This window comes from Macrobrachium rosenbergii, chromosome 26 (genome assembly GCF_040412425.1).
Source record: "Macrobrachium rosenbergii isolate ZJJX-2024 chromosome 26, ASM4041242v1, whole genome shotgun sequence".
Lineage (NCBI taxonomy): Eukaryota > Metazoa > Arthropoda > Malacostraca > Decapoda > Palaemonidae > Macrobrachium > Macrobrachium rosenbergii.
This window is the reverse complement of record NC_089766.1, coordinates 215041-231215: the sequence shown is the minus strand read 5'-3', so window position 1 is coordinate 231215 and position 16175 is coordinate 215041. Positions and strand designations below refer to the sequence as shown.

Here is a 16175-nt window from a genome sequence, read left to right as displayed (position 1 = left end):
ACAATCCTGTCTTTGTGGCTAGATGACTATTTTTATATTCATTCGTCTCATCATCAAAAACAATATTGCTCTACTATTTTATTTATATAGCTATCCAGGACATCACTGTCTTTATTTATGGCTAAGTAACTATATATTCATTCATCTTTCAAAGGAGTTATGGCGTTGTTAGTTATTTATTTCTAGAATATTATTTCACTTATTGCAAGAATTTTTTCATTCTTATACTTTAATTATTATAATTTTGCGTCCTCCACGATAGACGAAGCGGTAATATTTATCTCTCTCTCTCTCTCTCTCTCTCTCTCTCTCTCTCTCTCTCTCTCTCTCTCTCTCTCTCTCTCTCTCTCTCTCTCTCTATACGTTGTTATCATTGGATTTTTAGTTCGCATACATGACCAAATGCATCGGTTTCAGCAGACAACACATTAAAATCTTTATTTGTCGCACTTAGCTTCAAGTGCTCAGTTGCTGACACACAGTATATTTTTCAAAGTGCCGCCTCAGCTGTCAGACAAAGATATGAGTAGTAATGAAAAGTTAAGCAAAACAAAGCAATCAAAATAGTTTGAATTTCTTGTCAGTAGGCCCTGTAGGCTTGTTCCATGTGAATAGGGGTTCATTTTCTGAATAATAATAATACTGTAGGTCTTTGCGTGCGTGAGAGAGAGAGAGAGAGAGAGAGAGAGAGAATTCTTTAATTTTATAAACACAATCACTTTAGTCTTGTTTCTCTAGTAGATTTAGTCCGCATTTGTTAAATAAATTTGAAACTATTTTCTTTTGCCATATGATAATCTGCTGAAAACATTTTCAAAGCAGAGCTGTTTATTAAATCTAGAAAAAGGAAGGACTTAAACATTGGCCAAACTTTTATCGTTCAGAAAGTTCCAAGTTTATACAATTTTTGTTCATACTAAGGTTTTTTTATACAAATCTGCTTTAAACTTTATTCTCAAACTGGTCTGCACCTTTTCTGGCCAAGTTCAAAACGAATCAGAAAGTTTTGCCAAAATATCAGAACTTTTGTCCATTTTTGCAACACTGGCCCCATCTTCTGAATAGGCAGCCATGCATTTTGACCATAATATACAAGAAAATTAAAACCTGGTCGATATGTAGACTTGTTTTGTGTATAATTCTTCTTATAAACTTATTCTTAAGGTGATCCGAACTTTTCCTGATCATGTTCACCACGAACCTGAAAGTTTTGCCAAAACTAGAAATTTTGTCCATTTTTCAACACTGACCCCATCTTCTGATAAGCAGCCACGCATTTTGACCATAATGTATAAGAAAATTAAAAACTGGTCGATATACAAACTTTGTCTTTATTCACATCTACTTGAAAGTTGTTCTTTAAGTGTTCTGCAGCTTTCTGGTCAAGTTCACAGTGAACGTGGAAGTTTTGCAAATTTGTAGAACTTTGTCCATTTTTTCAACACTGACCCCCATCATCTGGTTGAAGCCATGCATTTTGGCCATAATATACCCGGTTGATATACAGACTTGGTTTTTGTAAAGATTTATTAATCAACTTATTATGAAAATTCTGCCAGAACTGTAGAAGTTGTCCGTTTTTTCATCCCTGACCCCATCGTCTGAAAAACAGCCATGCATTCTGGCCATAATATATATATAAAATTAATTCTTTGTGTTTTGTTTTGATGTTGGTTTAAATTTAAGCAAAATTCATCCCCGTGAGAACTTTCTCAGAAAAATAGATATTTTGTTTTATCCTTACCTACTTAATTTCATCTTATTTGTTAATCTCTAAGTCAATTTGTTATTTCGTTTGTAAGTATATGGTTTTTGGCTTGTTTTATTGTGATATGTTTATTTTTATAATAATAATAATAATAATAATACTGCAATGTGTTTGCATAATTTTTTCATGTGTAAACATTGTTAACAATAATAATGATAGTAATAATAATAATAACAATAATAATAATGTCTATGGTCTTCTAGGCTTGTTTTATGGGAATATATAATAATACATAATAATAATAATAATAATAATAATAATAATAATAATAATAATAAAAGTCACTGCAATATGTGTCTGTATATTTTTCTCTGAATAAACTCAATATTTTGATTTGCCGTCATCCAACCTGGGCCAACCTCTCTCACCACTGGCCTCTATAAAAGTATATTTAATTAAAGTGCTTCAGACTGCAATTGGTCTTTCGACCCTCTCTTATACTACCAATATTTTTGATGGTGGGTGTACAATAATAATAATAATAATAATAATAATAATAATAATAATAATAATAATAATAACTAAAGTTGCCTTAATCTCTTAATTTTATTCATTTAGGTTATAGCAAAGCCACCTCTCAAAATGAGTCAGGTTATATGGTTCTGGAAACAAAGAGGGAAGGGGTGAAGTCTAAGTTCTGTAGTTCTGTAGGGGGACTGGTCAGAGTGATTGATCCTAGAGTTCATGATTTTCTCCCTCGCCCTTACATATATATATATATATATATATATATATATATATATATATATATATATTTGTATATATATATTTCATAATTGGAAATATATTTCAGTTAATTATATTATTATTATTATTATTATTATTATTATTATTATTATTATTATTATTATTATTATTATTATTATTATTATATTCAGTCTTTTCGTGTCACTTTCTCTATATTTTCTGTTTTTTTCTGTCTTTGAATTTTTATTCCTGTTGTGGTGTGTTCATTATTTCCAAGAGTTTAAATTTTTTTTTTATTTATACAGCTTTCCTGTTTAACCTGAGCTGTGCTGCCTTTGCCTTAACTGTTTAGCCAGCTGACTGTAACTGTATATCCAGTTTTTGCTGATTGCACTTATCCTGTTTGTGTGGTTGTGTCTCGTTTCTCTCCCCTTGCACCGTTTCTCCTGTATATTGCTGTGTTTTTCCGTTCTTCCTGTTTGAATCTTGATCATTCTCTCATATTTTCATGGTGTCATTTTTTTCATTTACCAGTTTGTTTCCTTAGAATGTTTACGTCCACGAACTACTTAAAACACAAACAGGCACTCTGTCATAACGAGAGGAGTAAAATTTGTAACTTGTAACTTTCAAATTTTAATTTAACGAATGTTTATATCTTAGATTTTAAATTTATATTTAAATAGCCTCAGTTTTTTCCACGAGTCGTTCTTGCTGACAAAAAGGCACTTTGGCATAACGAGAGCAGTTTAAATTTGCAAGTAACTTTTGTAATTTTAATTTAAAGAGTTTCTGTATCTTAGATTTTAAATTGACATTTAAATAGCTTCAATTTTCTTTCAAGGGTTGTTCTGTGCAACATTCTACATTGCAACTGTTGACAAAAACTTTAACTTTAAAGGTGCTAGCGTTGTTAATTCAGAAGGGTTGCCATTCGAATTCATCTGGTCTAGAAACTTCGTCTGCATGCTTTTTGTAATTCCACGTACTTCGTACCTCGTTATGCATTTCTCTCGCGCGTGCTTTCGCAACCGAAGAGGAAAATGTGTGGCGCCGCAATCCCTTCTGTTGCATAATTCTCAGAAAATGTTACAGCCTCGTTTGTTAAAGTGTTTTGCCTTAATTTGTCTTTTAAACCGCTGTAAGTTCGTTTAAGGACGACATTAGAATGCGGTAATTGACATTCTTTAATATGATGCGCTTGTAAGGTATTTAAGACGATCGTGTAACCATTAATTAGCCCATTCGTGGAAGGGTAATTACAGATTTACAGTGACTAATCGCCCTCGAAAGAAGAAGAACCACGACAGTTATACTAGCGCCCGAGCTTAGTTAGCACACTCACAAACTCGTTTCGGCACTCCATCAGCTGATTTTAAGGGCGAACTGAAAAATGAAAGCTAGCGTGCGAGCTTTCCAGGCCGAGAGGCAGCCTCACTGCGCATGCCTAGACCAGCTGATCGTCGCCGTATTAACCCGACATCTGCTTCATAGTGCAGTCAGCCGTCGCCGAAGAAGGAACGTAGCTCATTGCTCCACACCCCCTCTCATCATCCTCCCGTTTCGTCGTGGATTCCATTCGTAGGAATGAGCGTTAGACTCTTCTCCGAGTTATCCACTTTAGAACACATCAATCTGCGAGAAGAGAGCGCGATAATGCCTGCCCTGTGTGATGATAATAGGTGAGTATTTCAGGGAGGAGGAGATGTTTTCTCACCCCCCCCCCCCGTCTCGTGTGTTTACGGTCGAGAATGTCAGCGCCATCTTGCCTGCAGGTCCTCGGCCTCTGGTGGGGTGTCTCGTGTGTTTTCGCGTGCGATTTGCCGTCGGTTTGTTGCTGATGTGTCTTGTTTTATCACTCGGATGTCATCTCTGTGAGTGTATTGATTTAATTGACCGGTGTTACAACGGTTTACAGTTTTGATTGTCGAGTTTTAACCGAGTTTTACTGTGGTGGGGTTCTTGCCAATATCTCCCATTTTATCGTCATAATATCTTATCTCTAGGTTTGTTTATTTAATTCACCGTTTATCCAACGGTTTAGTGTATTTTGAAGATGCTTTTTCCGTACGTTTATCAATTTAATTTACCGATTCTTTAAAGGCTTAGCGTTTTAATCGTATTTCAACCCAGCTTCATACCAGGTCGAGTTATTGCCAATATCTCGCGTTTTAGCATCAAAATATCCCCTTTGTAGTTTTATGTATCTAATTTACGTCATTTCTAACCGTTTAGCGTTTTAATTTTTGTTTTAACCAAGGTTTAACTCTTGGTCCATTCCCTTGAATTCGTACTCTGTATGCTAGGCAGGGCTCTGTCACCGAGGTATTACTTTAGGTCGCGTTTTATAATTAAAACGCTTAATCTGTTGGTTTATTTATCTATTATACTTTTCTGACTTTTTAGCGTTTTAATTTTCGGGTTTAAACCGGGTTTTACACTGGGGTTCTGTTTTGGGGATTTGTTTTGGGTGTTTTAAATCTTGATCTAGATATACAAAATTTAATATATATACTGTATATATATATATATATATATATATATATATAATTATATATATAAGATAATCTATTTGAAAATTTTTACGGTATTGTTTTAGCTAAGGATAGCCTGGTAAAATTCGATAGGCAATAGGCTGGCTTTAGGCCTCTTTGATAGGTTATGTTAATTTAGGCTTTTTAAAGTTTAAATTAAATCTTTTATATGTATATTTAATCTCCTGTGTGATATTCTATTAAAAACAATTTTACGGTAAGGTTTTAGCAAAGTATAGGCTGGTAAAATTCGATAGGCTTTAGCCATAGGCCTCTTAAGATGGGGCTATGTTAGTTTAGGCTTTTAAGATTTAAATTATCCACATAAATATATAATCTCGTGTGAAGGATTATCAGAAAATTTAAAGCAATGAAATATATTAGCTAAGGATAGGCTCTTAAGATTTGGTAGGCTTTATCCTTAGGCCTCTCTATAGATAGGTTAATATAGCCTTTTTAAAAGGCTTTTGGTAGTCAGGGATTGGTAAATGTTTTGTATTTTTCCAGTTTAAATTTGGCAGATTTTATGTTTCCACAAAATGCTTTGAATTACAGTAGCCTAACGTAGGTTAGGCTATAATAGCCTGTTTCGGGACGATTAGTCCGTATTATTTTCTGCCATGAACCTGTTAGGCCGTCACAACTTGAGGCCATACGAAATTTAGGTCGTTAGACATGGCAGAAGCGCCTTGGGATTCCGTGTCTAGCACTATAGCCCCCCGGTCATCAAAGTATTATATAAATGCAGTTCGGCCACTTTGCCGCTTTGGATGTTACGGCCGAAATTGCTTTCAGCTGAAACGACAAGGACTGGTTTTAAAAACTTAAATAACTCAGCACCTAGCCTAACCTAACCCTACCCTGTGGTTGCACGTCCACCCTCAATTAGTCTTCTTCCCCCTCACCCCTTAAATGGTGGAAAATATGGAAAAGGGAGATTCATTTCACAAAAATCAAAAGTAGTTGTAGGTTAGACCAGTCGTAGAATTGACACCCATCAGGCTAGTTGCAGTTATTGGAAAACATGAATTTAGACTGTTTTTGCAGCTATTTCATGTAAATAACTTCCAGGCTCTGACTGAAATTTATACTGATGCAGAAATTGAGCTTGACAATTTTTATATATTGTATGATAGCCATATTTATAGATAGATTTGAATATTTAACTTGGTGTCTTTATATATAGATTATATAACATTTGTATGGAAATTTAGGAGAATTTTATTTATTTATATATATATGATTATAGCCACATTTATATGGAATTTTTGTGACTTTGAAATACTGTATATAGACACTGATGCAAGAATGAGCTATCGATTGAATTGAATATAGAATTGAGGCCAAAGTCCAGTCACTGGGACCTATGAGGTCATTCAGCGCTGAAATTGAAACTGACAGTAAAAGGTTTGACAGGTGTAACAGGAGGGAAACCTCTCAGCTGCACTATGAATCGGTTGTTAGGAAGAGGGTGGAAAGTAAAAGAAAGAATATGACAGGAGGTACAGTAAAAGGAACGAAAGGGGTTGCAGCCAGGGGCCGAAGACACGCTGCACCTTAAGTAATGCCTACCCTCCTCCCGGGAGGAACAAGCTATCAGCATTTATTTCAGCGCAACGTCGTCACATTGTTTTTATGACTTGTAAATATATACGTACATAAAGATTAAGCTGTCAGGTTTAATTTTTATGCAGTTAAGGACATTTATTTGGGAACTATTTATATAGTTGCCTTGTAAATATTTTAGTAACCGAAGTTTACCATTAACAGGAATTGCCTACGTGCTTGGAAGGGTAGACACCTGTCCACAGGTGATGTTCCCCCATAAGTTAGGTATTTAATAACCTAAGATCATAATGTTCACAGGTGTTTTTAAACATGCTGTGTAGGCCGTTTTTCCAGTTAGTGTATTCCCAATGGGTAGGGTGCATATTTGTCACCAAGAGACCTGTCAGAAGCAAGGTGATTATTTGCGCAAAAGCTGGAGTGAAATGTATCGGTGGAAAGTGATTATTTGTGCAGTAGCGTTAGTGAAAGTGTAAAGGCAATGTATATTTGGGTTAGGCTATTTTATGCATCTCGTTAATATCTTGGGAGACTGAATGTTCGTGGTGGCATTCATAGAGACTTTTAGATTCCGAAAAGTAGTAATCATTTGCACGATAGCTTTAGGGAAATGTAGAGGCAACGAATTTTATGCGTCTTATTAATATCTTGGAGACTGGATGTTCGTTGGTTGGGCTATTTAATGCATCTTATCAATATCTTGGAGACAATGTTCATTGGTTGGGCTATTTAATGCATCTTATTAATATCTTGGAGACTGAATGCTCATGGGGTGGGCTATTTAATGCATCTTATTAATATCTTGGATGAATTATTAGCAGGTTTCTTTGGACTGTTAATATTATTGTTAGCAGTTTTTTTTTTTGGGGCTGTTCATGTTACTGTAAGGAATGTCTTGGGCTATTTATATTATTAGAAGTTTCTTGGGCTGTTTATATTATTATTAGCAGATTTTTTTTTGTTTATGATAGTTTCTTTGGCTGATTATATTATTATTAGCAGGTTCCTGGGCTATTTATATTAGTAGCAGTTTCTTAGGCTTCGTTATTAGCAGTTTCTTGGGCTGTTTATATTATTATTGGCGGTTTCTTTGGGCTGTTTATATTAGTATCTTTGTTTATATTAGCAGTTTCTTGGGCTGTTTATATTATTATTAGCAGTTTCTTGGGCTGTTTATATTATTATTAGCAGTTTCTTGGGCTGTTTTTATATTATTAGCAGTTTCTAGGGCTGTTTATATTATTATTAGCAGTTTCTTGGGCTGTTTATATTATTATAAGCAGTATCTCTGGCTGTTTATATTACTCACAAGCACTGTTATGGGAAACAGTTAGTATTACAGCATAACACTTGTTAATTTTGCAAAGGCTTGTTGGATTGGTATCCAAATGGTATTGTGTGTGTGTGTGTGTGTGTGTGTGTGTATGTATGTATGAAAAGGGGTTAAAAAAATACTGGAAAATTCTGTAGAGTTTCAATCATTTTCAGCATTACGTCTGAGAACGCCTTTAATGAACTGACAGTATTCCATCACTTGCCGTCCGAACCTGTTCTCTGTGCTTGTTTGCAGAGCAGCCTTGAAAACAGCCTCTCGTCAGGCTGCAAGCAGCCCGTTGAAGGGAATTTTGCCTAAAAGAAACCCACCATGTGCGTACTGGTGTTCGTGATTAGCTCGTGCCCTAATCTCGTTTAGTAGTTGGTTTTGGTCAGCTTGCGACGGTTAGGACTGAATAGGACATGGCAAGGTGGTCTTAGAAGTGTGTTCGTTGGTACGAAGCCTAGAACTGAAGACTGCCGCCTCAGCCTTGTTCCTGCCAGTTGCCAACCGGAATATATATGCCATCTTTCGTTTGTTTTTTAGTTACGATTGTCCTTGGTTTGATAGTGCTACACTAAGATTACTGCTGCAGCCTGGTTCCTGGTAGACGGTGACTAACCATGTACTGCCTTTCGTTTGGTTTTAGTTTATGATTGTCCTTTGTTTGATAGTGTTGCGTTGGTTTATGAAAGGTAAAACTAAAGACTACTACAAAAGCCTGGTTCCTGCCAGTTGCTGACAGGGATATTTACTGCCTTTCATTTTTTTTTTTTTTTTTTTTTTTATAGTTGTCCCTTGTTTGATATTTTCAGTCTTTTGCCCATGTTACATTCATCCCCAAGGGCCTGATAATAAACACAGCTGACATTCATCCCCAAGGGGCTGGTACTAAACACAGCTTACATTCATCCCCAAGGGCCTGATAATCAACACAGCTTACATTCATCCCCAAGGGCTGGTACTAAATGCAGCATACATTCATCCCCAAGGGGCTTATACTAAACACAGCTTACTTTCATCTCCAAGGGGCTGATACTAAGCACAGGATACACTCATCCCCAAGGCGCTGTTACTAAACACAGCATACATCCATCTCTTAGGGGCTGGTACTAAACAGCTTACATTCATCCCCCAAGGGGCTGATACTAAACAGCCTTCATGCATCCTCAAGGACTGATACTAAACACAGCTTACATTCATCCCCAAGGGGCTGGTACTAAACATAGCTTACATTCATCCCCAAGGAGCTGGTACTAAACATAGCTTACATTCATCCCCAAGGAGCTGGTACTAAACAGCTTACATTCATCCTCAAGGGGCTGGTACTAAACACAGCGTACATTCATCCCCAAGGGCTGGTACTTAACACAGTGCCCATTTTGCCCGTGAACTGGTAGTTACCAAACCAGAGGACGGTCAGAAATATTCTTGAGTTTTGCCATTCCGGGGATCTGTATTAAAATTCTAATCAGCCCTTACCATTTTCCATTTAAGACCTCCGCGTGTGACTTCCGAGGTTGACGCGAGTGCACAGTATGTGCGAGTGTAATTGCTAGTTACAGCAGCTGTTCCCCCAAAAATAGAAGCGAGACATCCTCGAGTTTGTAAATCATCTTTGGGTCGAAACTGAAAATCTTTTTGAAATTCTGGTCCTCTCCACTATACTTTTATCGCTTGATAATCTTGGGCCTCCCTGTTATTTTATTTAGCCTTGACGCTGCGTTTGACTTCTCATTTAGGGCGTCCAAACTGTCAAGGTCATTGAGATAGACTTGCGGTTTGTGTCTATATCCCCTTGTAGTAATTTTTGAGTATATATATAATTTTTTTTTTGTTTTGTGATCAAGGGCCTGCTAGGGACATTACACCATCCTGCGTTTGACTTTATTTAGGGCGTCCAAATGGTCATTGAGATAGACTTGCGGGACCTACAAATTTGAATATAGGTTAGGGCTGCATCCATTATTATAGTAATTTTTGAGTATATATATAAGTGGATTGGACATTACACCATCCGTTATTATGGACGAAGGACCTACAAATGAATATAGGTTACCCTCTTGGTCGGAAGTGCCTATATAATAAAACATATGCCTGTCATTAAGGGTAAATGGACGTAATATGCCTATCAACGTTAAATGAACATACCCTTGGCATCAAGGTTATACCATTAAATGACGATTAGGGATCTCTGTGGCATTGTTGTATGCAGGTGCAGCATTTAAAAATTGGGTCATACAAATCATGCACAGTTAGTGGTTTATTTTTTAAATCTTCAAGGTTCGTGGTGTGTGATGACATTGTACAGTTGACGTGTGTACGTGTCTGAGAATATCTAGTCAGCCTTCAAACTTGAATTGGAAATCCTACGAGAAGTATCGTTGTACAGCTGAGGTTTGTCAGTGTTGATTTTGTCGATAGGCACAGGAGAATCTTAAATACTTGTCTTGAGTATACATTATCATTCCAGTACTCTGATTGTCTATATCCAGATCTAGTTAATTTGAGGTCAGGTTGGTTAGTTGCTACACCTTTCAAACCTTTTAATGTCAATTTCCGTTTTTCAACGCTGAGTGACCTTAGTTGCCCCAGTGCTTGGCATGTATGCCTAAAATCTATAAATCTGTAAATGGTGTTTTTGAGATCATGACCCAATTATGAAAACTTGAGCTTTCTAATAAATGATCTTCTCTTTCTGTATATCCTGTTATCTGTTACTTTCAAATGAATACCATATTCTTTGGGAGCTTGAATTTCAAGTCAGTGACTCTTGTGGGCTTGTTTCATATGAATAGGGTTCATCTTCTGATTAATAGTTATGATAATATGGTAATAAATAATCAATCCTTTTTGATGGCTTATTTCTTGTGAATTATTTTTAGGAAGTGGGGATGGAGGTTTTGTTAGGTAATATCTCTTATGATATTTTGTAGTTTCAGCTATTTTTTCTTTTATTTCTTGTTGTGACTTTGGTATCGTGGAAGTTTTTGTTTCTGTTGTAAACTTTATTGAAATGGTGGATTTTAAAGCCTATGCATTAAGGCTGTCTTCATCATATGGTAGTTAATACTTGTCAAAATCTTTATAGTCTCTAGTTTGGTTGTCAAGTGTCATGGTGGAAGAGTTTAAAGTCTTTGCACTGTATACTTCAGGCTGTCTGCATCATATGTTAATGTGGCAGCATCATTAGCCTATATCTTGGTTGCTTTTCAAGTAGTTGGTTATCACAAGATAAGCTTCTTATCTCGAAGAATGTTTCAAAGAACTTCTTAGGTGAGTCTGTCAAAGGGTACGGGAAAAAAGGGCCTGGTCCTCTTGGTTCAAGCAACCCAGTTAACCAAACTGATTTTACTGGCCTTGCATTTGTGTTACGCCGAGTGTCTGTTTTTGGTGTGACACATAAATTTTAATTTGCTGCAGCGGATCGTTTTGTGTGGATCCATCTTTCATGCTGGACGGCTGATATTGTCTTGAGAGATTTCCTGGTATGTGTTGCATTTCCTTGTATCTGTTTGTCTAAATTTCTTGTATTTAAATTTCTTATGTGTTTGTCTAAATTTGCCTATGTCTGAATTTCTGTTTGTCTAAATTTCCTGGTATCTTCGTGTTGTAATTCTGTGCTTGGCATGCAGCTTTCTTGCAAAGCATGAGCCGTACTTACGGTTTTGCGACCTCGTATCTTCCTGCTTTGTATTCTGATTTGCATATTTGATTTTTGACAGCGTTTAGGTTTAGTCGTAGTGAATAGATGCAGCCAAAGCTTGCTGTTGGAAATACATCAACCGGTCACTCCAGTTTTAATGGCTTAGTCGCAGGGTAGGAACACGACCTCACTTCGGTTTTAACGGCCTGGTCGCAGGGTAGGAACACGACCTCAGTTCAGTTTTAACGGCCAGGTCGCAGGGCAGGAACATAACCAAATGAAGATCATTATTGTTCAGACTTCCTGTTCGTGACTGCAGTTTGTGGTGTGTTTCTTGAGGAATTTAGTCCTCGAAGCTCACTGAATAACTTGTGCCCTTGAATGTCACAAGAATATTCGTGAGTTGTATTGATGTTCAGTATGTGGTAGCCGTATTGAAGTACTGCAGTGTACGTATGTACTGATGGTTGGTTTAATTGTAACATCAGTATGGTCCAGTTTATATTAGGATGAGTCATGTGGATGCTTACATATGACAGGTGTATGTACACCTGTATGTAGTGTTTAATTATAGCTTTTGTAACTTAATTTAGAATGACCCATTTAGTATATATTTGGACCATTCACCTGGATGCTTACATTGAAAGGTGTACATCCCTATATATACAGTATGTAGTGTTGAATTAGGTAGTTTTGTACATGGCAAAGTGAGTTTTTGATTCTGTGTTGTCTTGTGTTTTAGTGTACATAAAAAAATGGTAAATGTCTCTCAGTGATTTTCTGACTCAGTGGTTTTGTGTTTACTGAACAGTGGCATTATTGGGGAAAGAAATGAGAAAATAGTTTAATTTCATGGGTTTATACCAGTGGTTCTCAGTCTTTGTGGGGCATTAGCAATTTCAAAGGGGGGCTCAAGCCCTAGGGAGGAATTAAAAGTTCTCTAATAATGTTCATTATTCTCTGAACAAGAGTGAGAAACTAATATTCAGAAGGTTATAAAAAAAATTGCAAAAGTATCACCTTATAACATTAGTTTCCTAAAGTCTGCTACTCTAGTTAGGCTCTTCGGGCTTAATAATAAAACATCCCTTCTTTTTCTCTCTATTTTTCATTTTCCTTTAAATCTGGGATGCCGGGGGTGGGGTGTGTGTGGAGGGAAGGACCAACTCTGAGGGGGTGTGGTAATAAAACCTTCAAGAACCATCGGCTTATACCCTCAAAAATTGATATAAATTTTTGGTCAGAATTAGTCAATAACCTTTAGGGTTGATGTCAAGGATTTTAAAACTGCTGTAATAGCTTTCCTATTTTTATTAAGTCACTTAGAGATTCCTTTTATAGTAAATTATTGTTTAAAAAACTAGTAGGATAATTCAAAAGATATATCATGAATTCCAGTACTTTGTAGTAAACAAATACCATGAATTAGGTAGTAGTAGTGTTTGACATTTTTCTAAACCAGTGTTGTAATGCTTTTGTTTTCCGTTGCTGTAAATGAAACCAGTGTTTCCTCCTGTATTGTCGTAATGAAATTTAGTTTTTTTCATTTTAATTTCCATTCAAAAAGAAGTCACTTAGAGAGAGAGTCCTTGTATAGTAAAATATTGCTAAAAAAAAAATTAGTAAAGAACATAATTGAGGAAGAAGTTTTTACATTTTTCAAAACCAGTGTTGTAATGCTTTTGTTTTCCGTTGCTGTAAATAAAACCAGTTTTTCCTTCCGTCTTGCCGTAACGAAACACTTTAGTTTTTGTTTTAAGTGTCTGTCCTGACTTGACTTGTCCAAGTGTGTTGTTAAAAGCCCCCTCTTCCCCTTTTTTTCTGCCGCAGATTAATTTGGCCCGGGTCAGAGAGGTAAGGAGTTGGTTGATCTTTTATAATCCTTAAGGGCTCTTTTGCACTGGGGCAAATAGAAAGGTAGGTTATACTTGCTGTTGGTAAACATATACTTGTTTTTCTTAATTAGGCAAGTTGTGAAATCAGCAACTTGCCAGGCAAGATGAGGCAAGGTAAGGTAACAGCCTGCAGTTGTTTATGGGCAACTCACCTCCCCTTCCTCCATATAGGCAAGCTACTTGCCACTAATTTGGCCTGTGTGATCATGGACTACTTAGTTGCCTTTCAAAAATGAGAGCTGGCTACTTGCACACTTGACTTGCCTCGCTACTTGCCCTGTTTAAAAGAGCCTTGACTGTTTCAAGATGGCAGAATGTGGGGGATAGTATCCTATGTCAGTGTCCTAGCCTAACTTAACTGATGATTAAGGTTGTGGTTATATATAAATACAGTATATTAATAATTTACCTTTATTTTCATCTTTTTTATTTGGTTTAATCTTTTTTTTATTTTTTGATAGCCGAACTCTTCTTTCAGTGTTTAATATTACTTTCTGTAACTTCTTGCAGACTGTCAGTAACCTAACCTAACCTAACTGATGACAAGTGTTAGTGGTAATATATATTTTAAATATTTACTTTATATATTTATAGATTTTATTTTTTCCAAAAATTGGTCATTCTGTATTTCGTTTCACTGTTACTTCTTTCATATGAGCACTGCTGTGGACTTATTCCACATAAAAAGGGGTTATCTAAATAATAATCATAATAACAATGAGGATAATAGCCAATATAAGATTTGGGTGGGTAGACTTAAGATATAGGCCCCCCCACATTCTGCTTGATCTCCAAACGTATTTGGGTACTTGCATGCATTTTGGTTGAGGTTTGTTGTTTTTTGCAATTTATGACAGCTTATTTTGTGTAAACATTGGAAGCATTGTCTAGTGACATCAGCACAATTTACTGTTGCGCAAGATTGCAGTTGCTTATTGATGGAAAGTCCTGCTAACTTCACCCTTTTTATTTTTATTAAACATTAATATTTCATTGCATGATTCAGAGTTTAGTGTAGAACTGTTTGGAATTCACTTTCATGCAGGCTTTGTATGTGACTCCATTTTCTAAAGTGATGTAAAGGAAATTGATTTATCTATTCACTGCAAAACTTGCTGGCATTTTGGTTGTCTGAATTACTCATTTCTGCACTCATTTGCCATTAAAAGAATATACTGTACCTATCTCAGGTTTTATGTTCTAGAAGACTTCATATTTTAATCATTTCTATGGCTTATAATCCCTGGTCTGCAATGTTGGGGAATTCTCAGTTAACTGATTATTAGAATCCTGACAATTCCATAACTTTAAAAGTTTCTCGAAAATAGGCTCCATGACTTTCTGCTTCTTAGAGGTAGTCTGCTTTGGGATGTAGGGGGGACGTCGGTCACAACCAAATGTCTCGTGTCATGTAATGATGGTGGAAGTCTGAGTCTTACGGTTATGCTTTTGAGGTTCATTCACCAGTTCAGTTTGGTGGTGCCTTTTGGCTAATATAGACACACCCTACTTACAAATAAGTTAGTTTCCGTAATGCCGTTTGTATTTTGAATTGTTTGCAAGTTGGGTACTGTACTCTTCATCCCCATTTTAGTATAGTATGGTGTCAAATCAGTACAGTACTGTACTTTATTATTCCTAAAACACAGTTCGCTTTACGCACAGTACTGTACTTTGTACGTTGGTGCGCAGAACAAAATTTGAACTTAGGGTGGCAAACAGGAGTTCTTTGAACACAATTTCTGTATGGAGTCCTTGTGGATTGTTGTGTGAATATCAGTTTCAACACTTCCTGGGTTCTTGGACTTCACTGGGACCATACCTCCTACACCAGACTTGTAAGATTGTTTCAAATTTTCTGCTGTAGTTTTGGGTTGGTGGTGCAAGCCACATTCCCATAACCCATAGATGGTCACAAGACTTTGGCAGTATGGGGCAATTTAGCCCAATTAAACTAAATCAAAACCCATTATTGCTCAGCAGTTTGCAAAATCAATTGTTTAATGAATGCCATAATGACTTTCCAGGTTTCTTCATCATCAAATGTATTTTGATTGCAAAGTTGCCACATAGTGTACCCCTTTATTTCATGAAATTAACATATATCAGGAAAGTCTGTCACTTAGACAAAGCACCCGTTCAGTTGAATCGAACGTAAAGTTTAGTGGTTTTGGTACACAATGTTATCAGTCATCAGTTGATCTAATTTAATGTGATTTCCTAATCAGGTCTGAAGCATATTTTAGGAGTTGGCTGTCATAGATAAGTTCGAGATAAGAATTATCAGTCGTACCATGACCCTGTTGTTAATCAAGCCACCTTTATTTGCAGGACAGTAGCAGTGGTTATGTTGACAGATAGTGGTTTCAATATTATTATTATTGTTGTTATTATAGTTTAAATTATGAATGAGGAATTGGCAGATAGGGTATTCGAGAGGCTGGGATGAAAATGCTGAAATCTCTGTTGTCAGGTGGTTTGCACATGTAATGAAAATTGAAGAGTAGTAGCATTTGGGTCAGAAAATCAGTAATATTGAAGTAGCAGGGCTAAATGTCTACGTTTAAATACACATTTTAGGTGTCGAGAATTGTTTTTAACGTGGTAATTTAACCTTTTTTTGGCACTAACTGTGGTTCTGTGAATTTTAAGTCCTGTTATGTCAAAAATACTCTTCACATTATCAGCACAAGAGGGATTTAAGGCACATTTTCCTACCTAGATGTTTGTCACACTACTAATGTTTGTGAATGTTTGTGCGAAG

At 36.2% G+C, this 16175-nt stretch overlaps 1 protein-coding gene across 1 annotated transcript in view; it reads left to right on the top strand.

The window, feature by feature from the left end:
- Nucleotides 1–13515: 13515 nt before the first annotated feature.
- Oda (Ornithine decarboxylase antizyme) overlaps nt 13516–16175 on the top strand; it is a 32036-nt gene continuing 29376 nt past the window's right edge. Inside the window, exon 1 of the mRNA XM_067127586.1 lies at nt 13516–13525. Coding sequence (XP_066983687.1) covers nt 13516–13525 — 10 coding nt within the window. The remainder of the gene's footprint in view (nt 13526–16175) is intronic.